This window comes from Lacerta agilis, chromosome 8 (genome assembly GCF_009819535.1).
Source record: "Lacerta agilis isolate rLacAgi1 chromosome 8, rLacAgi1.pri, whole genome shotgun sequence".
NCBI lineage: Eukaryota > Metazoa > Chordata > Lepidosauria > Squamata > Lacertidae > Lacerta > Lacerta agilis.
Window position 1 is genome coordinate 29,092,989 of NC_046319.1, and position 23,534 is coordinate 29,116,522.

At 41.4% G+C, this 23,534-nt stretch overlaps 1 protein-coding gene across 1 annotated transcript in view; it reads right to left on the reverse strand.

Annotated features, from left to right (window-relative positions):
* The window catches only part of ITFG1 (integrin alpha FG-GAP repeat containing 1), a 111,936-nt gene that overhangs the window by 21,612 nt on the left and 66,790 nt on the right, over positions 1–23,534 (reverse strand). The window contains exons 11-14 of the mRNA XM_033156732.1: positions 22,230–22,380; positions 18,930–19,038; positions 13,709–13,752; positions 10,409–10,487 (exon numbers count right to left, since the gene is read on the reverse strand). Of these exons, the coding sequence (XP_033012623.1) occupies positions 10,409–10,487; positions 13,709–13,752; positions 18,930–19,038; positions 22,230–22,380 (383 nt within the window). The remainder of the gene's footprint in view (positions 1–10,408; positions 10,488–13,708; positions 13,753–18,929; positions 19,039–22,229; positions 22,381–23,534) is intronic.

The window sequence follows — 23,534 nt, forward strand, 5'->3', positions numbered from 1 at the left end:
TGGTATGCCACACTGGTGTTGGGGGACAGGATGGTGAACGTGCGAGGAAGATTCAAGGACAATCAAAGAAATATTTAAACATTTCAGCTCAGCACAGCACAGTACAGCACAGCAGAGCTTTCCAAATTGTGTCATGACACGTTAGTGTGTCAGCTTCAGTGTGTAGGTGTGTTGCGTGAACGCTCCCCACGCTTCTCCCGGGGCAGGAAAGGAGTTAGTTTCAACCTCTGGTTTGCTAGTAAAACTGAATTACTGCGTTGTGAAATGATGCATGCCTAAAAAGTGTGTCACCAACATGGAAAGTTTGGAAAGCTCTGCACTACAGTATCAATTTTTGGGGAGGGTGGGGGGGGGTATACAACCAGAAACAGTATCCACACTTCACTTCAAGAGAACTGGCTATTCTTCTACAGTTCTCTATGGCATATTGTTGCGAACAGGGATTTTCACCGCTGACAAATATGAAAGATCAGAAAAGAGAAAGGCTTCTTTGTGGTGATGGCGATATTAGAGTTTGCTTGTCTCAAGTTATACTTAATATAAATGAGATTACCTGGTAAAAGCAAGCTCACACCCCTCATTGAGTTTGTAGTTAAGGTAAGAGGCTTGTTTATAGTTATATAGGGGAATGATTCAAGATCCTATGGAGCTGCATTGTTTTATATTTTCTGGATGTCCCACGATCGTATGATAAAATAGTTGTGTTCTATGTTACAAATCAACCACTGCTGGGAGTAGTTTCTTTTTGTTTCCCAACGTATTTCTTACCAATAAAATTTTTGGTGTGGTGGAAGCAAATTTTTATTCTGATAGTGTGGCCCAGAGAAAAAAAGTTTGAGGACCACTGGGTTACGGTGTTGGACTAGGACCTGGGAGACCAAGGTTCAAATCCCCACACAGCCATGAAACTTTCTGGGTGACCTTGGGCCAATCACATTCTCCCAACCTAACCTACATCACTGGGTTGCTGCGAGGACAAAATGGGGAGGAAGAGAACCATGTACACCACCTTGGCCTCTGCAGGAAAAAGGTGGGATATGAATGCAATAAATAAATAATAGCAAAAACTAGCCTACTGTACAAAGATAAAATTTGCATTCAGTGCTCCGCCCACTGGTCATGTTCACCGCTGGTTTATGCCCCCCCCCCGGGAATGTGCAACTTTGGGCTGAAAAAAGGTACCCACCCCTGATGCATTCTACGTGGCTATTTTGGATCCTGTCTGAAACTGGATCCCTGGCCCTAGGGAAAGTTCTCCCTTCCCCTTTCTAGGGAACATTCTGCATTCCTTTCAAGCGCTGCCTCTCAAGTGCAAAAGAGAAGGGACTCCCTAATGAGGATTAGCCTTCTGCTCCATGAATTGATTGTATCTTACATGCTGCTGAAAATGTATTTTTCATAACTATATTGGTAAAATTGCTGCAAACAGCTTGTATGCAGCTCGCACTATTACTGCAGATCATAAGTTCAAGGACCTAGAACGGTGCTAAATAATCATGGCATTACTAAACTGTGTAAGCCCAGAAGGGCTAACGAAGATGCTGGCTCAGCAGAAGGTGAAAGGCCAGGCTGCTAAGGAGGGTTAAAAATTGCCAGCAAAGAACAAAAACTCCGGGATAAGGCATTGGTTGTGGAATCTAGTTTGAATCTGGACATAAAGAGCAATGAATCAAGAAGAAAAATGATCCCAGAGCTAAGGACAGAGATATGCTCTTGCGGCCCTTTCATGCTTGTCGGACAGAGCCACGGGGTTAATACGTTACAGAATTTAACAGTGATTAGTCATGTCTCTCTGAAACATTATAGACAGAGCTTCCTAACTAGTTAGGAAGAGAAAGTCTTAAAGAGAATTCTCTTAATAGTACAGGAAAACTACAGCTAAAAATATAGTTTAGGAGACCTGCTTTTAATAATAATATAATAATAATTCAAATCTTTTTCAGGCTTCTTTGCTGGTCCCCTGCTATTCAAGCACAAATGGGGGAATTCTAGCAATAGAGGAGAATGACAGATGCTTATAGAAGCTGCTCATTGTAGTCTTCTGTAATCTGAATTAAGCAGCACACTCCTTGGGGCGGTGGAATTTTATTCGACAGCAATCCGTTCTGCAAAGCGCTTTGAATGCAGTGATAGCGCAGTATAGGCCGGGGGTCTAAAAGCTTGAATGGCAGCCCTGGTGCCACAATAACACTGTGAAGGTGCCACAGGGCTCGTTTGTTGTTCTGCCTGTTGTTGTTTAAACTAGCAGAGTTACGTTTACTTTGGAATTTGTCCCGGATGATGGTATGCCTTCCATGCTCACGGGAGCATCTGAATGAATCTTGGTTCTGCAAATAATTGATTTCCCTCAAATATTTAGTTTGACACTTAGGAAGTCTTTCCCAAACTGCAAGAAGCTCTGTTTAAAAGCTGAGACTCTGCCTAATCCCCCCTTAACTTCAGAAAGTAAATCAAGTTTCAGCTGGGTGATTGATACTTGAATGTGATAATTTCTAGCCAAACAGAGCCAAAACAAAAGTGAGCGCTGGTCTTAAGAGAGATGGCTTAAACTACAAAAACTTTAAAAAGGAAAGTGACAAGCAAGTTCTTTAATCTGCACTAAAATGCACAGGGGTTCTATCTGAATAAGACACACTCAGAGTAGACCTATTTAAATCAAGGGACTCTAACTTAAGTCCATTGATTTTGAAGAGTCTGCTCAGTGGGACTTAGTTGGATACAAGCCACCAGTACACCTATGTCCTGTGTTTTAATTAGAAAAAAAATGCATTCTTAGTATAACGAAATGCACAATGCAATGGGAATGAAGAAAACCCCCCAGTTCATTTGCTACCAATTCACCAGGCGGCCTCAGGGCAGCACACCTTTTATGAGCCTCAGCTTCACACCTACAAAACAGGGATGAAAATATAGACATGCCCCGCAGGGCTGTTGAAAGGATTACTGGAACAACATATGCGAAACACTTTGAACACCCTGAATGCTAGATATAAATGTCAGGAATTATTTTAATTATAATTTATTAATGTATAGCTTGGGGTAAGATGATGAACTAATTTCATATCTGTGTTTGTTTCGAAACAAAATTTCCTTTCCTTGTAAGCCATAGGAAAGGAATAGTCTATTACCCTAGGTTTTATTGCTCAGTGCTTAGTAAATGCTAGGCGCTAATAAGTTAATCATCATCTGTTTGATGGCAAGGTTGAAGAGCGAGACACCGAAGCCTGGCACTCAAGAAGCTGACTATAATATTGCTTGCAAACAACGGGCCATTAATATTTAAAAACTAATCTCACAAACTTCATCAATATTTATACATCATAAGGCTTTAATTCTGGGCTGAGCTCTATTGCAGCTTGAAGTTATCACTCCTCCACCTACCTGGTACATAAGTTTGCAATTCACACACTATTAACTCCCCCAGCTCCTGAGAAGATCTGCTTCACAAAGCATAAGAACTTTAGATATACTAGAAGACATTGCAGTGGGGTCAAGCCAACTATCACCCTAAGCCAGTGGTGGCAAACCTATGGCACGCGTGCCAGAGAGGGCACTCAGAGCCCTTAAGCAGGACCGTTGCTGGGTATTTGCGAAGTGAGCGGCTTCTACCCCCCCCCCATGCCGCTGCAGGCAGGAAACGCTCCGTAGAGTGCGCTCCACCAGCAGCAGTGTTGGCTGATGTTGCGCAACCGCCAACCAGCTGGCACGGAAGTGGGATGAGAGTGTGGAAGCGACGGGTCTATGGGCTCCTGAAAGACGCAAGCAGGAGATTCCCTGCGTCGCTAGTGCGATTGGTGGCTGAGTCAAGTGCTGTTTTCCACTGGCTGCTGTTGTGGTGGAGACAATTGGTGTAAGTCTGTGATGGTGTTGAACGATTTTATGCAACCTCCCTCCCCCAAAAAAGCTCAACAACACAGGCCAATCCCCCCCCCCCCCAGCTCTTACAGGGGTCAGCAAACTTTTTCAGCAGTGGGCCGGTCCACTGTCCCTCAGACCCCGTGGGGGGTCGGACTATCTATCTATCTATCTATCTATCTATCTATCTATCTATCTATCTATCTATCAACAAATTCCTATGCCCCACAAATAACCCAGAGATGCATTTTAAATAAAAGCACACATTCTACTCATGTAAAAACACGCTGATTCCCAGACCATCTGTGGGCCGGATTTAGAAGGCGATTGGGCCGGATCCAGCCCCTATCCATGCTCTTAGTACAAGCCCTGCAATGCACCTTCTGGAAAAAGTGTATTTCCAAGGTTTGATGGTTCATAATACTACTTTTTTGGAGTAATACCAAGTGTGTTTTTTTCCCTGTGGGGACGCAGGGGGACACATACCCCTAAGCATTTTGTGAATTTAACGGGAGAAGAAATTCACTGTATTTATTTTCCCCAATTAGAACTGTATTTATTTCCCCTGATGGTGATTTTCTTGTGTCAAAATGAGAGTATCCCTAAACATTTTTAATAAAAAAGCACTGAGTTATACCATAAAATTGTATATCAATGGAAAGGGTTACATTAACCCTAATGCATGAGTTGTTTTTTTTTTCTAAACTAAAACCTCAATATTCAGGTTAAATTGCCGCGTTGGCACTTTGCGATAAATAAGTGGGTTTTGGGTTGCAGTTTGGGCACTTTGTCTCTAAACGGTTCGTCACCACTGCCCTAGGCCATCAAGAGCACAGGGTTCATCTGGTTGGGCTGGGGTCCATCTCTCATTAGCATTGCCCAGCATGGCCAATGGTTAGAGATGATGGGAGCCGTAGTCCAACAATGGCTACAGGTTCTCAGGGTTGGGGCAAGCAGTTCCTCTGGTTCCTTCTGCTGACCACAGTAATAGATCTACAAATATTTATCTAGGCAGCCATCACAGTGACATCAGAATAAGTGGCACGAGTTTTTTCTAAAGGTGGCTGTGACTATAAATTGTCATATGCCATGGGGTTAATTTTCTAAATCCTGTGCTACTGGGATTGCTAATTGGAGGAAGCAATTAGGTAGGTCAAACTGCTATCACCACACAACTTAAGTCCACCATCACCCCCAACTACTGTCTTTTGCTGTTGGACAAGGAAAATAGTGTTACCTTCCATATTTCTCTATTTGTGTTGGCTACCAGGAAATGAACAGTCAAATTTGTAGCTCAGCTCTGAATATCTTTTATCTTTGTTATGGCTTATAGCCAAACAAACAAAACTGTTACTATTCTATTCTGTAAAATAGTTCTGAAAGGACTCCACAGCTGCACCTTTCAAGTCTAACAAGACATTTTTTTTTAATGGAAAGGACAGAAAATTTTGAAGGTAATTATACATTACTGTGTAAAAGTGGGCTGCAAATATGAAAAAAATTGAAACATCTACACTTGACCTTCTGCAATCTTTAAAAAACAAAGTTAATTGTACTATGAACTGTACATTGGAGAATTTAGGGTACACAATATTAATTGTTTCTCTTTTATAATGTAAGAAACGACAAGGCTTTCTATTTAGGCCCTGATTTGAAAAATGTTACATTTTTGCACCTTGTGCTGATCTCCTAGAGGATGGGCTTTCTTGGTGTCTTTGGTGAAGTGCCCAAGGATGTTAACGACATTAAAAATGTGTTTGAGATGAACCTCTGCACAGTGTAGGCTGACAGATACTGAGAAGGCATAACTAAGCTACAGCAAAAAGTTCACGTTTTCCCCTAGGCTATGCTGTATGGAAGATGTTGGTCACAGACTGAGTCTTTAATATGTTTAACATGTAGAACACAAGCATCATTTTATTGACAAACATACAACAAAAAAATGCTATGCAAGCAGGTTGGTAGCATTTCTTTTCTGAAATGACAGACCATCGTACAAGAAAACTATTATACCAGAACCCTTTTCGTCGAGCCCTTTTTCACAAAGAACAATTTTTGGTCCAAATGAAAGTTCATCGTTGATGAACATTTCATGTTAGCGAGCAACATTCTGCCCGAAAAAGACCTCAGTAATAACTTTCACAGACCTTTTCTCCTCCTAGTAAATATAATTGCCAAACTCAGTCCTAACAATTATTGCTTAAGGATAATGATTTTCCTTGCACTGACTACAGGCTAGCTGCAATGCTAGACTAACACCCCACATTGGCATCTAGGTCACCAGCTTCTCTTTCTTGAGAATATTACCGGTACACATGGTATCTGGAATTATATATATATCTGACATATTTGTATCATATTTGCCTCAGATGATTTGAAGCTACATAGTGCCTTGCTAGTGTTATTTGCTAAATGCAATTAGACCAGCTCCAAAACAAATAATTCCTTATTTTAAGAGTTTCTTTGTAGAAGGGCTCCTTTGACCCTCAGGTCAGAGTTAAGAATTGCTCAGGCAGCTCTGAATTAAGTTGTTTCTGAACCACCTCTGATTTGGGAAAGAGCCTAGTAAAGTTTAACTGTTAACAGGTTAACGGTTAAGGAGTGTTTTAAATACCTAGAATTCTCAGTACATGCTCCAAACCAGCAGTGATGAACCTTTGAACTGTGAGTCTAATTAGGCTCACGTGGCTGTTTCCTTCTAAGGCAGCCCCACCTCTGACATCATATACAATAGTGTTTTCCAAACTTTTCATGTTGGTGACACGCTTTATAGACGTGCATCGTTTCGCGACACAGTAATTCAGTTCTACTAGCAAACCGAACGTTAAACTAGCTCCTTTCCAGCCCTGGGAGGAATGTGGGGAGTGACACACAGATTGAAAAGCTCTTACATACAACATCAGATGTATCATAGATAAAGATATGACTGCAAGAGAACAATCGGGAGCCTGAAAATATGATCCTGATTGCTCTTTGGCAAGTGGGGCTTGTATTTATTGTCCCTAAAATTTGGTGCTAAACGCAATCCCTCCTGGGATTGGTCCCAAGTGGAGCTTGGGAAAGTGGAGAAGGAAGTCAGGATTCATCAGCGGTGACTTCTTCAAGTCCTATGTGGACTGGCTGGAAATTTCCTTTGCAGTGCACAAGCCACATCACAAAGGAAAAAGTGGGCCACATTGATGACATGAGACTGACAGGTGACCGAAGTGACCTCCTGCGAGTGGGGGAGTGAAGGATCTGTCTCGCCAGGCTTAAAAGGTTCCCCACCTCTGCTGCAATCATTAGTTAAACATTCATATTCTGCTCTGACGAATTAAGTGTCAACTACGTACTTTCAAAACAGACAGAATATGGATTAGAACCTGGGTTTCTGCTAACACTGAGGAAGCAGGGGATATATTTATAAGATGTATGGATTTTTAAACTACCAAGATGGCAACATTTTACTGTTTTCACTATGGAAAGAAATGATGTATGATTCATCACATCACCCATACTAATACTCGCTGTCTGGGGTTTGATCCATTTGAATAAACCATTCTTCTTTGCCATCTAAGCTGTGCTGGAGTCATTGTATCTCTTGTCATGAGGCTTGAGCCCTTTAGCAGCCAGTCACAAGCCTTCCCTTCTAGATGTGACAGTGCCATTTCAGACGGCTCTGACCCCAGAAGGCAGCAGCTGCGAATGGTCATTAGCTGTTGGTATTTTAGAAGCACAAACAGCTCGTACTTGTGATTTCATTATGAAATCCTGTAGGAAATTGGAGTGAGAGAGATTCTGGATGACCCCTGGGCAAAATCCACAAGGCCCATGTCTGATGGCATGTCATAAGCTGCGCAGGCTTTTGAAATAACTGAAACTAATGAACATCCAAATTGGATCCATGTAAAAAGGCTGGGTCCTAAAAAGATCCCTGTTATTGATCATTGTGGCCTGCCCTACTTAGTCTATGTATGTCAGTCTGCTGGAAGTTTAGACAAGCTTGGCTCCCAGGGAGCTGAATTCTCTGCTGGTACCTCCAAGCTGGTTTTCTACCTCTCCCTCTGTCCTCCTATCAGAGGGACAGGTTTTCCTTACCATCTGTGTGCTAAAAATGTTTTCATTTATTAAAAGCCAACATGGTTATAAAACCACCCAGACTGACAGTTTTCATGCAGAGATCCGGTCTGCTGCCAGTTCTGAATAGTTAAAATATGACCACCCTGTCTGTATATGAGATGCTTATTATAATCTGCTTAATTATATGGGTACCTGCAGCCAGCTGTTCCACAACCCTGTGTGCGTTTACAAGGCACCGGTTCCCTTGAAATATTAAGGATTGCAAGCCTGAGATTGCACTGACCCCCATTATCATTCATGACCAGTAGAGTGAAAAAGTAAACAGAAAAAGAAGTCATGACTGCATAAACAGACCCAATGAGTGCAATTAAGAGTAAATAAAGGTCATGATACATTCATTCAAAGCTGCATTAACTGTGTATATCCTTGCCCTAATAAGAAGGTTAACAACCTAGCTTTTTTATATAGAAAAAAACTTCATCCATTCTCCCATTCCTAAAAAGGGGGCACATACCTTTTCTGACGAGAAAAGGGGACTCATTTGCCTAAAGTCACAACTCTTGGAGAATACAATTATAGCACATCCATGTACCGGTATATTCATGGGTCATCATTACTTTTGGCTCTTAGTAAAGAAGTAGGCTCCTATCAGCAAATTAACTATCAAGGGGACTCAAGTCTGAAACAAACAGGCAGAGCTGTGTAAAAGACAGGACAGGGCCTTTAAACAACAACATACTCCCTAGGAAAACAAATGTAGATAAAAATTGAAAACGATTTAGAAATTGATAGCGTTAACCCCGGGGTAACATCTTTTGAAATGATTTGCTAAAAAAACATGCCCAAAGCTATTGATGCTATATTGTTACATTTCTATCTCTTCCATCATTCAATGCTCTCCCTGACAACAACCATCACAATAACTCTGCTAGGCAGTCAAAGCTGTTTTCTTCTACACCCAAGACCATTTTCCTAGCCATTGCACCATGGCGGCTCTCCAAGTAAGCAAAAACTGACAACTCTGGAAGACACTTCAATGTGTTTCCACACTAACACTCTAGACTGATTAGCTCACATCCAACAGTCTAGCTAGCTACAAGTGTGTGTGTTTGTGGGGCAGGGGGTGGGATAACAGCAAATATGACATTTTATTTTTGACTCTCTTTTTTCTATAGAAATTTGGCTACTATTTGTTCCTTACACTGGCAACAACAAAAGCACAGCCCCCAAAACAGAAAAACTGAAAGATGCCTATTTGTTATAAATCCATCTTTTGTCACTGTTTTCTCGTTTAACGATTCAGGTTCTTAAAATAGGTTTGCTGAATACGATGCTGATGGGAAAAAACTTAAGAGAGGTACAAATTGTGGGTAACTAAGTTAACTGAACTTGAGTCCACTGAAATTAGTGAGACACACTTAAGTTTTGACTCACGTGCCCCACTGATTTCAATGGAACCTAAGTTCAAGTACCGTATCTTCCGGCGTATAACACGACTGGGCGTATAAGACGACCCCCAACTTTTCCAGTTAAAATATAGAGTTTGAGATATACTCGACCACAGATTCTCCACCCGGCGTATAAGACGACGGCCAACTTTTGAGAAGATTTTCCTGGATTAAAAAGTATTCTTATACGCCAGAATATACAGTATCTTAGTTTTGATCCATAATGGGTCTTAAGCCGATATTATTTTGTTATTTTCTTCCTTTGCCTCTGCTATCTAGTATCTGAACCACTATTTTAAGAATGCCAACTCTCCCAAGAATGCATCAAATTTGCATAGACAGGATATCCTGTCCATATTCCCTGCTTCTCCACTATGGGGTATGGCAGAGGTTTTCAACCTTTTGGAGTCCACAGCTCCCTTGGCCAACAACATTCTTTCTGCTGCCCCCCTGTGGGGAAACATGAGCCTCAGAAGCCCAGTTATGTCACCGCTTGCCTGCAGAGCCAGCAGTCCCTCACCCCTTTTTGAACACCCTCCCTTGCGGAGTGTTTCCTCAGCCTCCTCCCTCTCCCCTCTCCTTGTGAGTCCTCTGAGCAGCCACCACCACTGCTGCCCTGGTCCTCATGCCACCCCCCAGGGGCCTAGGAAGCGGACACCCCCAGCCTTAGTGGCCCAATGGAGACTGGCCAAAGGTGAACGTGAGGTAAATAGCCACACAAGCCTTTGGGAGGGAGACATGCGAGAGGGCACCAGAGGCGGGAAAGGAAGGAAAGAGGGACAGAGGCCAGTGTTGCCCTTGGCACCCCTGACTCTCATTCAAGGCACCCCAGGGTGCTATGGCACACTGGTCGAAAACCACTGGTTTATGGGATTATCATTGCCTGCTATGCTCTTGTGTTTCCATGGAGGGTTTGGTGAATCCAGGCAATTGCCACTTTCTTCAACTGGTTCACTTTCTCTGAAGACACCCCCCCCCCCACCAATGCTGGTGTGCCCCACATTGGGAAACTCACATTGAGAGCAGTCAACAGAAAGAAGTCTTACCTGAACCGTTTTTCAAGTATCCATTGGCATCCACTGTGGTATACATAATGTAAGGTCCAGGTTGATTCACACCGAAGGGCTGGAATGAAAGATAATGACTTGGATTATTTCCCCTTTCCTTTTCAAAGCTTAAACATCAGCAAAGAAAAAAAAAACAACCCACCATGAAATGACTGCAGACTCATTTTGATGTTCGCAATATTGGGAACTCTACAATGATTTACAGTATTGTTGATATTCTGAGACTAGAAGACAATTTAGTTTTCATGTGGCAAATAACCATGAGGGGTGCCTACCTTTCCCTACAAAACTAACAATAAGGCTGTCAATTTGCTCCTGTACGTGCTCTTCTGAATGTACTGTGATTGCAAAGAGAAGACAGCAGTTCCAAAGTAACCCAGCACTAACCTAGTCATTGTGTTCTGAGGTCGATTTGAACGAGCATAATAGCATTTAAAATCTCAAGTCCAATCTGGTGTGGGAAAAGGAATGTTTGGAGTTCTTTTTAGCCAATGATGCAGAAAACAGCAAATGTTTCCAGGGAAGATACTTATTCTCATCAGCTAATGCAAGTCTAAAAGATGAGTGACTGCAGGCTGACAGTTGATAAGAAGAGCAGATGCCAGGAAAAGGGCTTATGCAAGCTGAAAAACACAATGGTTGTGCAACCATTTCCCAGGCTTTTTATTACTGGGCCTTTCTCTTTTAGCATTGGAAGGGGTAACATACACCATCATGTGAAGACAACAATCCCATGACTGCAAACACGGAGCAAGAATCCTAACACCATGGAGTCCGCTTTTGCCTTATTCAAGTCTGCCACTCCTATCACTTTGGTTACACAATTTCACCTTGTTCTGACTTGCTCAATCATGTTCTGCTCAAAGTTCTCCTAGATATCTTTTAAGTGTGTCCATTTCTCTCACTCCTTTCTATTTTCTTTTCTTTCACATTTTTGGTCTTCTCAGTCTTTCTACCTGGCCACCACATATCTTGTTTCTGAGTCCAGAATTTCAATCACTGTCATCTACCGGGACCTATTTTTCATAGCTGCCCCTTGCCAGTGAAATACTCTCTAGCTCAGGTGTAGGAAACCTGTGGCCCCTTCAGTTGCTGCTGGGCTGCCATCATCCCTGACCATTGGATATGCAAGGTGGGAATGATGGGGCCTGGAATCTAGTAACATCTGGAGGGCCACAGTTTCCCCACCCCTGCACTGCCTGATAACATCTGCTTTGCTCCATCCACAACCATCCTTAAATACTTTTATTGGCTCAGGCCTTCCTTCCCATGATTTGCTTCATTTACCTCTTCCATTTCCTACCTCTTTTCTTTATATAGACAATATCTTTTCTTTAAACTGTAAACCTGTGGGCAAGAAGTTGCCAATATTAAGATTCCAAGTCTGGCTTTGGTGCGTAACAAAATGCAGTATCAGATGCTATCTGTCTGTGGGTCTGATATTTTAGTTCCCCAGGTGGAACTTTGCAGTCTACATATGGCAATGCAGTACACACCAATTTATTGAATATCAATACAGCTCTAATGCCATCCCACCTCCCCCAACCCAAGAGCTTTGTAGGCATGGGAATTCTGGTGCATTTATCGTATTCACTTAAGGCAGTGTTGCTTGGTACTATAAATAAATTATTCTGAAGTCAAAATCATTATGAACTTCACATATGCCTCCTAGGGAGAGTAATACAAACGTGGATACAAGTCAGAAGGACAAAGCATATGGGAAAGAGAACATTGCTCATTCCCCCCGCCCCAAGTGTCAAGATTTGGTACCTTTGGGAAGGGAGAATAAAGAACAAGGCAAACCATTCAAGAAGATTTGGATCCTCAAACAAAGTCCAAAGCAGATAAGTGAGAGGCAAATGTTTCAACTACAGCGTGCCTTGGGGAACCAAGCTGTCAAGCGAGTCAGTGTGAAAGGAGCGCTCACAAATTGGGCCTTGCTGGCATGCCTTTCAAAATTATTGCTTTAAAAATTTTGCTCAAGGCTTATTATTCAGAGGCTTCATTGCACACGATAGAACATGGTCAATGAAAAAGGCAGAGCAAACTTTGCAAAGTTTCATGCTGGATAACCAGCACTGTGATTTAGCAAACACTTTTACATGTGCACAGGTGCTCAATGGAGCCTGCATGTGCACTGGGGCTTTCTCTCAATCTTCCATGGTGGAAAAGGCAGCCCACACACTGCCCACCTTGCACTGTGGGCTGCTTTTAAAATCTGGGTGCCTTTTAAGTGTCACCGTGTGATGAAGTGAGTAGGGGGGGGAATAGTATGCTGAAGGGGAGCGGGGAGTTCAGAATGCATAAGGAAACAAAGGACCAAGAAAGCAAAGTTACAGGTAGATAGCCGTGTTGGTCTGCCATAGTCAAAACAAAACAAAAAATAAACCCATCCTTACAGTAGCACCTTAGAGACCAACTAAGTTTGTTCTTGGTATGAGCTTTCGTGTGCATGCACACTTCTTCAGATACCAGGTATTCTTCAGATACCAGGTATCAGGTATCTGAAGAAGTGTGTATGCACACGAAAGCTAATACCAAGAACAAACTTAGTTGGTCTCTAAGGTGCTACTGGAAGGATTTTTTTATTTTTTATTTTGTTTCAAGAAAGCAAAGCATAACTTTACAAAAACCAAGCCTTATGAGGAAAGGTTGAGGGAGTTGGGTATATTTAGCCTGGAGAAGAGAAGACTTAGAGGTCTTCTGAAGGGCTGTCATATGGAAGATGGAGCAATCTTGCTTTCTGCTGCTCCAAAGGGTAGGACCTAAACCATTGGATTCAAATGACAAGAAAGGAGATTCCAACTAAACATTAGGAAGAGCTTTCTGAGGGTAAGAACTGTCTGACAGTTAATGGACTACCTTGGAAGTTGGTGGACTCTCCTTTGTTGAGAGTTATTAAACAGAGGTTGGATGGCCTTTATTGGTCAAGGATTTTTAGCTATGATTCCTAAACTGCTGGGGATTGGACTAATGACCCTCAGGCTTCCTTCTAACGCTATCATTCTATGAACATTTTGAAGCCTTCCTTCACTTTTTCCATATGGGCAAGATCTTGCAGACTGTCTGAGGAATGGAGATAGTGGACTTTAAATCTACATACAACTGAATTAAAAGTTAAGCTTCTCTCATCCAGGAAGAAAGGTACTAGGTTATCATAATAGCATTTAGCATGCAAGATATGGGGGTAAAACTATCCTCCCCTATCTCTGTCCATTGTCTTTTAGATTACGGACACCAAATCATTTCAATAACAACAACCTTTAGCAGCATACTTACAGTTATCTTTCGAGGACAGTCATTGGAACAAAGACCGCTGAGTACTGTGGATAAACAATGGGGAGGAGTCCAATGGTTATCTATGCTGTTAACAGGCTTGCTCTATACACATCTCCCTGCAATCTTATAATTGTCACTACTTCTTGCTCAATTTGCATATCCAAGTCAAGTTGCATTTTCTTTATAAGGGCTCCTAAAAATTTAAATTACTGTTGTTTATCTCACAGTAACATTAAAAAAAACAACCCATTATTGATTTGCCCAAATTATGCTGCTTCACATAATGAAGGCATTAATTAGGTAATCACTGTTCTATCACACCTATTTCTTGTCTGGGTGACGTGATGCCAAATATAGACTCAATATTCATGTAAGAACGAAAACAAATTAAAATGCATGCTAAAAATAGAGGTTTGCATTCTCTCTTCCTCAGGCTTATTTTTTTTCAACTCTTGATTCAATATTCCATTTATTGTTTCTCATCATTTAGCCAGCCTTCCACCAAACAGCTCAAAGAGTGACATACAGGGAAATCTCATGTTTTATTTTCACAACCATCCTGCAAGGCTGTGGATGTAAAAAAGGTGATTCATTAATTTAAGAGAACTACCATCAATTCTTGGATAGGTCAAGGATTTATTTTAACTTCATTCTTATCTTAAATAAGAAGTATTTTTGCTCATGTTTAATGTTACATTAACAGCCATTTTATATGTATTATTTGCAATGGCTTATGAGCATGAACAAATAATATCCTACATTATCCTTACAACCACTGAGTAGGCTGAGAGATAGACAGAGACAGTGACACACAGTCACTATTCTAAGGCACTGAGCTTTGTGCCTAAGTGAATATTTGAACCCAGGTTTCTTCTGATCAAAGCCTAACAACCTGCAATACAGCAATATTACGTTAAAACACGGGAACACATCAGTGTTTTTTGTGCTACACAGCAACGTTTTATAAATGGGTTTGTGTGCTTCATCATTTGGAAGGAAAAGCCCTTACTAAACAGAAAACCCTGAGCAAACTTATGGAGAAACGAAGCAGATTCTATTTAAGGAGCCTATCTATGCATCCAAGAAGCAGGTCATGGTAGGCTGGGTAGAAAATGCTGCTGGAAAAATGCTTGGAAGATCTGGGTTAAATACTGGCTCAACCACAGACTGCCTCTCTTATTTAGCCTCACCACCTGTAATATGAAAAGATGTCCATTTACTTTGGAGGAGCACAGTGAAAGGATGAGTACGGTGTTGACATTATCGTATAGACCACAAAGCGCTTAAAAATAAAGCTTTAAAAATAAAGCTCTTGCTTCCAAGCTTGTAATAGACACAACCTTAGGTCTCATCTGCAATAGCAGAGTGTCATTTTATCACTCCTAAACACAGATGTTAAAAAATGCTATCAGTTTGGGGGCGGGGAGGAGCAAAGAGGTAATGAATACCTGAGAAAACAGCTTACTGACCATGGAAAATGAAGAAAAGGCTTGTTGTTAGCAGGCTACCAACTCACATCTCTTTCACTTTTTCTTCCCTTCCCTGCCCCTTAATACCCCCAAGAACATCTGCTCCTGAAAGCACTTCATCCTTCTGCCAAGACTTAAAGCTAGTTCAACCACGTAGCACGCTGTGATTAAGCAGCCAATTCCTTAATAACTTAGTGCCAAAGCTGGGCATTTTTGGAAAAAAAGTTTGCCCTCTATGAAACTGTTCTTTTTAAAGTAATTGGTGGGTTTGCAATTTTAGTTGCAAAAATACCCACAAAAAACCATGAATGCCGCTTCAGAGGGAAATAATGGAAAATAGAAACGGAAATCAGCAAGTGCATACACCATTATTCTGGACTTTTTATAATTTCCAACTTTGCACAGGATCTTAAATAGGATATTTAGGTCACTTTTTTTTTTGCTCAGCAGGTACCCAGAAGAAGAGAAAGCTGTATTTAGCTGAACAATTTCATTACACACTCTGCTGAATTAAACAGTCTTGCATACATAGAACCATATGAATTCTTTTGCTTTCCCTGTTAAGTGATGTAAGCTAAAGTGATGGCAAAATGGGCTCTTGTGAATGAGGCAAGGAGCTCTCACCATTGCATGCACTGATAAAGTTGAGCAGGTGCTTAGCCTGGATGGGAGACTTCCGAGGGCTCCATATGTAAGCCATGCAGCAGCATATAAATGAAGAGCCCAGGACTGATTCAGCTATTAATCTATTTAATCCATTTGTGCATCACTTGTCACACAATTTGACTCTGGGGTGGTACACAAAACAATGCAATAAAAATAAGCTAGCAAAGAAAAGCAGAAAATGAAATGCTAAGAAATTCAAATGCCTAGGTGAATAAGGTAGTATTTACCTAGCACCAAAAAAAGCAATGTTGGTGCCAGGCAAGTCTAATGAGAGATGGCATTCTATAACTGGGCTGCTGCTGCTGGAAAAGCCCCCAGCCCTCAGACTGCCACTCACCTCACTTCTGATAGTGAAGGTACACAGAGACAGGAATCAACACAGTAGTCAAAATAGTGCCTTGCAGACCTTGTCGGACTCCAACTTCCATCAGTCCCAGCCAGGGGTCAGGAATGATGGCAACTGAAGTCCAACAACATTTGGAGGGCACCACATTGGCTACTCTGACCGGAGAGCATGGGCAGGTGGATAGCATGCACTCCTGTAGGTAACCCAGTTCCCATCTGTTTAGGACTTAAAACCATTAGAACATTTGTTGGGCTTGGAAGAAGAGAGGAAGCCACTAAAACTCTTAAAACACCACCAAGATATCATTAGAACGAGCTGTTCCCATTCAAATTTCAGCAGTTGTATTCTACACTAGGGTGCAATTTCTGAACAGTCTTCAAAGGCAGCTCCATGTAAAACACACTACAGTCATCTAATTGGGAGGTTACCAATGCATAGGTAACTGTGGTCTGGGTCCCTTTGTCTAGAAGCGGTTGAGGCTACAAACCAGCTGTAGTTGGCATATGGCACCCTGGGTAATTGAAGCTACTTGACAAGCTGGATCTAGGAGAGACGTGTGTGAGTAATAAATAAGGAGCACCTCCCCCCATATGAACCTACCCATGTTTTTTTTGCTTCAGATGGTGGTATATACTCAAAATGCACCCCTGATTCATCTGCGAAAAACTGAAGGGTAAACTTCTGAAACGTCCCAATGTTTTTTGTTAAATACAATGTTCCTAATGCTTTGGGCTTATCATTTGCTTAAAAATGTTAACTTTATTTCAGTTTAACCTTTAAGTAGCCTAAACGCACCATGAATTATGTTCTCCAGAGGCTGAAGATCAATAGTCCTCATCAGAGTGCCTGGTGATCCAGAGTATGCCTCTTATTTTATTGAACCAGCTGTGTACTGGAATCACTGCTGCCTATGTACTCTGAAGCAGCAAGCGGTAGATTGTATTGAAATTAATTCTCCGTAGCCCAGATTAAAAGCAACCCAACTCATGGGCTTTGGACAAAAGCTGCTGAAAGCAGTATTTTACTTTCGTTTACCTTGCATATTTCCCCTTTCTGATTAAAAAGTTTCTGGTGCTCATTAAAAAAAAAAGACCCTCTACACTTTTGGCATAGCTCAATACCTTTTAAAATGCAGAATGAAATGAAATGAAGAGTGCACACAGACACACAAATGTAATGAAGGCTAAATGGCCTCAATTTTACATACAGCCTGATCACTTGCAAGAGAGCTGGTTTATGCTGCTGTGAACACTTCTGGTCCCATATTTTGAAAACAGAGTGGTCCTCATTAATATAGACATTTTGTTTCCTCTCCTTCCCTCTTGTGAAAGGCTGACTGTGAACCAGTAGCTTCAGGGTTTAAAACCAAATCCTTGAGTCACTTAAAAATTACTGGTATTACTCAGAAGTATCGGTTACAGAGATCTCAAATAAGCCGGGAACACTGGTAAAAAGAAACAAGAGACAGGTTCACAGCACGATGCAAAGCCACAGCCAGTTTTTAAACAAGCCAATGTCAAACCGTGGATTACAAAGCTTGGTCATTTAACTGGTTTATTTGAAACCACCGTCTTTGGTTTATATGTGGCAAGAAGGCAGATTTTGTGGAAAGTGAAACTGAAGTTTGTTGAAGTCCTCCTCCAAGAGGCTGGTCTATGTGGGCAAGTGGGGCACTGCCCCACCAAGCACAATCTGTGCTCAGCTAGTCCACATCTGCTTGCCTCCCTTCTTACTAGTGTGGTGGGGGAAGTTGGCTGCCAGCTTCCTCCTCCTCTTCCTTAGCCTAAGTGTTGCCTTTTATAGAACTCAACAAGGAGCAGGATGCAGGTAGAACAAGAATTTGTTGGCTCTGCCTAATACGGACTCCGCCTGTCCTAGGCTCTGGCTCCACCCACTGTCAGCCTCCTTGCCTTCCACCTTAACAGTTCCAATAGACATCAGCCTTCACTGTCCTCCTCCCAGAAGGGCAGGAAGAGGCATGGGGAGACCGAAAATCCAAGGCTTGTGGAGGTTCCTTCCAGCTCAAGTAGAAATCAAGTCCAATAACATTTAAGGGGCAAGTGCAAGCATAATGAAGGAGCCTTCTTAACCATGCTTAGGAGATTGGGAGGGTGTAGCAGGTTTCCCCGACCTGGTGTCTTCCAGATGCTTTGGACTACAACTCCCACCAACCCCAGGCTTTGTTGGTTGGGGATGATGGGAGCTGTAGTTCAAATATATCTGGACAGCTGCACGTTGGGAAAGACTGGCTGATGGGATCACTAACCTCAACCCCCCCCCTTAATCACAATGAATAAGCCTCAGCCTTTAACCAGTGCTGAAATCCAGGACGATGTGGTGTTGTATTGCATACAAAGTATATCACCTTGATACTTTACATTAGTTGGTGGTATACAAACTTTAAAAAAGAATTAAAACAAATAAATTTTAAATATTGTATAAAAGGAAATACGTAACAGCACAAGCATGAGCAAGTTCTGTACTGGAGTAATACACTACAGTGATCTAAATATATAAAAATGGCTAACATATGAGTGGGAGCATTAAAATAAGCAAATAACATGAATCATATGTAATCAATTTGGTTTACTTTAACCCAGTTCTCTCACACATAGCATTTCCCTTCTTACATTATTACTAGAATACAATCATTTTTCTATTGTTCTTGGTGGGCAACGAGAAACAGAATCAAATTTCCCCTCTAAAAAGCATTTTGACGTTTTCATAGCAATCCACTTACCAATGACTTTAACAAAATAGGCATCAGCTTCAAAGTTGTTTTTTAATGTGTGGATGTCAAGCTCTGTCTTTGTGCTATCCTTGCTGAGGACAATAATATCCAAGATTCCCTAAAGAAACAAAAAAATATCAGTATTCTTTTTTTTTTAAAAGAGCAGAAACCTGAACATCACTAAAATGCAGTCAATACAAAGCAGCAAAAAAATACAATAACCTCTGGCAAAAACCACGAGATCACAAAATTAGTTTTGGCTTGAAACAGAGCTTCCAGAATCAGAGCTGTGGGTCAGATCACAGTTGCGAAGAGTTTAATCCTAGCTATCAAAACACCCACTGAAAATGGTAAATCAGGCTGCAATAAAAGCTTAGCAACAATTTTACTTGTAAAGAAAAGAAAATTGTTTTCAGACGTTGGGGGAAAGAGATATTTTTCATTTTAACATTGAATTTCCCTTTTGGGTACATTGCCCTGGCCGCAGTCATGCACATTTCCCTGTATCTGTGCCCACTTTAAGACAGAGCCTCACAACCTGCAAGGAAGTTGGTTTATGCAGCTGTGCAACTTTCTGGCTCCTGGGCTGTATTGTGAAAATGAGTAGCCATCACCAATATAGTAGCTAGAGCCACACCAGTTTTGGATTATGAGCATTGCATGTAACAAAGGAAACTCTGAATATTTCCATTTAGTGAAATGGAAAGGAAAACAATTCTTTTATAGTTTTACAGATACAAAATGTTGATCTCTTTAAATTCACCAAAATGTTGGGCTTAGGCCAGGGAAGGCAAAAGGGACCACATACTCCTGCTTTTGGTCAGGGAGAAGATTGAAACAAAAACTAGGTCCCTCTAGTCAATGGCACACTATCCAAAAGACACAGGATAGCACACTTTTGAGTGAAAAACAACGGCGCATTTAAGTTCTATGGGATTCATGTCTTCCAAATCCAAGGACCTGGCTAAAGCTATAAACATATGCCAATTTCAGGCCGGTTTAAAGGAGATGTTGGAACTTCCATTAAACAACTCAAGTCTCAGGTAATACACAATGAAACATGTCACATTGGTGTTATGGGCACCATAGGGTTGATATGTCCATCCTCATTCTAAAAGCTAAAGGGAAATACAGGAGACACATGGCCAAATGATCAGTTTCCTCTGTGTGTGTTCCTTTTCTGCTCAGTTTTGCACAGATCTAGGCTGCAAGCATCTGCTTTAAGCACAACTTGATGCATTCCAGGCAATGGCATTCTATCCTTCATTATGTTTAACGGGAAACATGTCAGTTTTATGACTTCTCCACAACAGGAAACACTGCTGTGCTAAGCAGATATCAGGCCTGCATTTAACAATGTTTCAAAAGTGTCAAACCTCACCTCCAGATATTACGGAACATGAAAACATTTTGAATTACTTATTTGGCAGAAATATGCAGGAAAAATGTGGAGATGTACTTTTCACCCTTGGAGTTTTCAAAGAAACACGTGGCCTTGTGTGTGTGTGGGGGGGGATAAGACATGATATCTAAAAGAAGGGACTCATACCATTGTGATTTGGAGTGAATGAATGGGCAGAGGTGAGAAATAAATTTGGCACTGAATGCAGGGAGCCAGATGCAGTGTCTGTTCATGTACTGTGCAGAAATAAATTATTGTGAATATTTGGCAGTCAGTAGGGGAGAAACTAAGCTGGAACCTTATGATTTATGTTAGCTTAGCTTAGTATACAAATGTCCCCAAATTGCATGGGAGGGTCAAGAGACAGTCACTAGGGTTTGAGCAGATCAGCTGTGGTGTGTCCAGCTTAATAGTGCAGTAAACACCCCTTCCTTAACAACTCTGGAATATCGGTTTGCAATATTTAAAGGCAGCATGGTCTCTGGACTAGAAAGAGGGACTTGGTCTAGGAACTAAGAATGCAAGAGCAGCTCTTCTGGATCAAGATCAAAAGCCTATCTAGTTCAGAAATGGGAAACCTCTGGACTTTCAGAAGTTGTTTGACCTCAATTCCCATCAGCCTTAACCAGCATGACCAATGGGCAGGCTTAATGTGAGTTGCATTCCAATGATGTCTGGAGGGCCATAGGTTCTCCATCCATGAAGCAGATAATTAGCTTGTTTCCAACAGTAGCCAATCATAGGCAGTTAGGAAGGTAACACACAAGGCATGAAGGCAACAATGCCTCTTCCTTTCCCGTGTTGTTTGTTCTGTTATTCATTATGTGCTCTGGACAACTTGTCTTCTTTGAGCCTGAGATTCTCACCAATAGAAGAACGGGCTACTGGCTGGGAGGAAAGACACAAGGATTGTGAAAAAGCAAACCCCTTGTACTTGCTGCATACACACACACACACACACACACACACACACACACACACACACACGCAGTTATGGTAGTATATTTTAAATGCAACTTTGGCCTGTAAGTAAAAACAGGACATGAAGAGGCTCTTAGCAAGCAACCACCTGTTTTTATTTATATTAACTCCCTGAATTCCTGTTTTTAGGAGCACAGGAAACTGCATTGCACTGAGTCAGACCATTCCTCTACCTAGCTCAGCTTGATATACACTTACTGGAAGAGGATTTCCAAGATTTGGGCAGAGAACATTCCCAGACGTTACTGGAGAGGGAGTTGCTAGGGCAGGAACAACACTCAGTGGTAGTGGCTCTCCATAGTTTCAGGCAGGTAGTCTCGCCCTGCCTGGAGATTCTGAAGCTCAAACCTGGGAATTTCTGCATGCAAAGCAGATGCTCTTCTACTTAGCTTTGGTCCTTCACCAATATTAGTTTGCACATGCTTTCACATGCCTTCATACTACTCTTTTACTGTTTTTCCTCTGTGTTTTTGTTTTGATGGTATTGCTTACTGGGTTTTCTTTAAAGAGTAAGTTTATAAAAAAATTAAATAAACAAAATAAAACAATGCATAAAAATAAACCTGAGAACTTCATCTAAACAGATTTTAGTGGATACAAGTGATGGTATACGCTGGTGCCTTAGGAAAGTCCCACTCCCTTCCTTAAAAAATAAAAATAAAAAATCAAATGTAAAAAGTGAAGCTCTTTACTAACAAAGATCTATTCAAAAGAGCTGAAATGAAGGGTGACTGTTCATATAATCTCAGCGGCTCTCTCTTCAGCTTTAAATGACTTCTCTTCAAACAACTCGTTTGTTTTCATTATGTACCGTGGATTTGCCCAGTCAAAATATTCCAAGATGTCAGTTTGGAACGAAAGCTCAAATAAGAACAGGCAGATGGCAATTAAGCAGGCAGGAAAACAAGGAAGAGCGCTCAACTCACGTCTTCATAAATGTCAAAGAAGGTTGCCACCACAGCATCTTTGATCTGATTCAGATCCGAGAGCTCCCAGTAGACCTTAAACATACGCCGTGCACGCGCGCAGCTTGCCTCATTGCACTCGACATTCTCCAGCAGGAAAGCTTGCTGGTTGCTGCAAAGGAAGGAGAGGAACATGGGGTGGGTGCGGTTTTGTTTTCCTGCCTTTATTCTTGTAAGGCTGACCATGAGCTGGGCCCCTTTAGGGCTTAATAATAATAATAATAATAATAATAATAATAAATTTTATTATTTATATCCCACCCATCTGGCTGGGTTACTCCAGCCGCTCTCGGCAGCTTACAGCATATATAAAAACATAATATAGAAACTCCTGCAACCCTAACTCTACATATCTGGGAGTAAGACCCACTGAATTCAATAGGGCTTAGTTGTGAATAGACATAATTAGTATTGTGTTAAAGGTAAAGGTAAAGGTAAAGGCTACTAGTCAATTAATAATTTTTACTCATAAGGGAAACAGCTATTTAATTCCTCTATCTATCCCCCTTGGGCAGTGTAAAGTGGGAGTGGGTAACCTTCCATTTTTCTTCAAAAAACCTAGAACTCCAGGGAGCCTAATTCAAAATGAACATTAAATTGAAAGCAACTTGAAGCAGGGACTAGCCTCTATCCTCCTCACTTGATTATCTCATTCTGTAAAGCAGTTTATTTATTTATTTATTTGATTGATTTGTCTTGTTATGAGTTTGGGTGGTCAATCCTGGGTCCCTACAAAACCTGTATCTGTGGGGAGAAGAAGCCTGCCAAACCAGGGTTTTGTTTTTTATTTTTGATCAAGGTAATGGCTGGCTTGTTAAGTACCACGGTTTAACATAACCAAAGAAATCACTCTGTTGCCATAGACAATTGGGTACATCATTTACTTACTTACTTGCTTACCACCCTTCATCTGGAGATCACAGGCAAGTTAACATTATAACAACAAAAATTAAATGTTTCCATTGCCCTCTTATTTCCAAGTGGTGTCTGTTGGCTGGGGAGCAGGGGAAGAATCTGATTGGAGCAGGCCATGATCTTGTATTTGCCTTCCTACCTCCCATGTTTCTTTCTTTTGATAGATGCATTACCGGTATATTTTAAACTTGACCGCAATCCACCTAGAGACTATCCTGATTCATTTAATATTGAGACTTTTGTTGTTCTGCTGATGATTGCTCTCTTTTCACCACATTTCTGGCACTGGGCCCGCCATACGACTGTCAGACATGACAATCCACACACACTTAACATAACATTTTTTACATG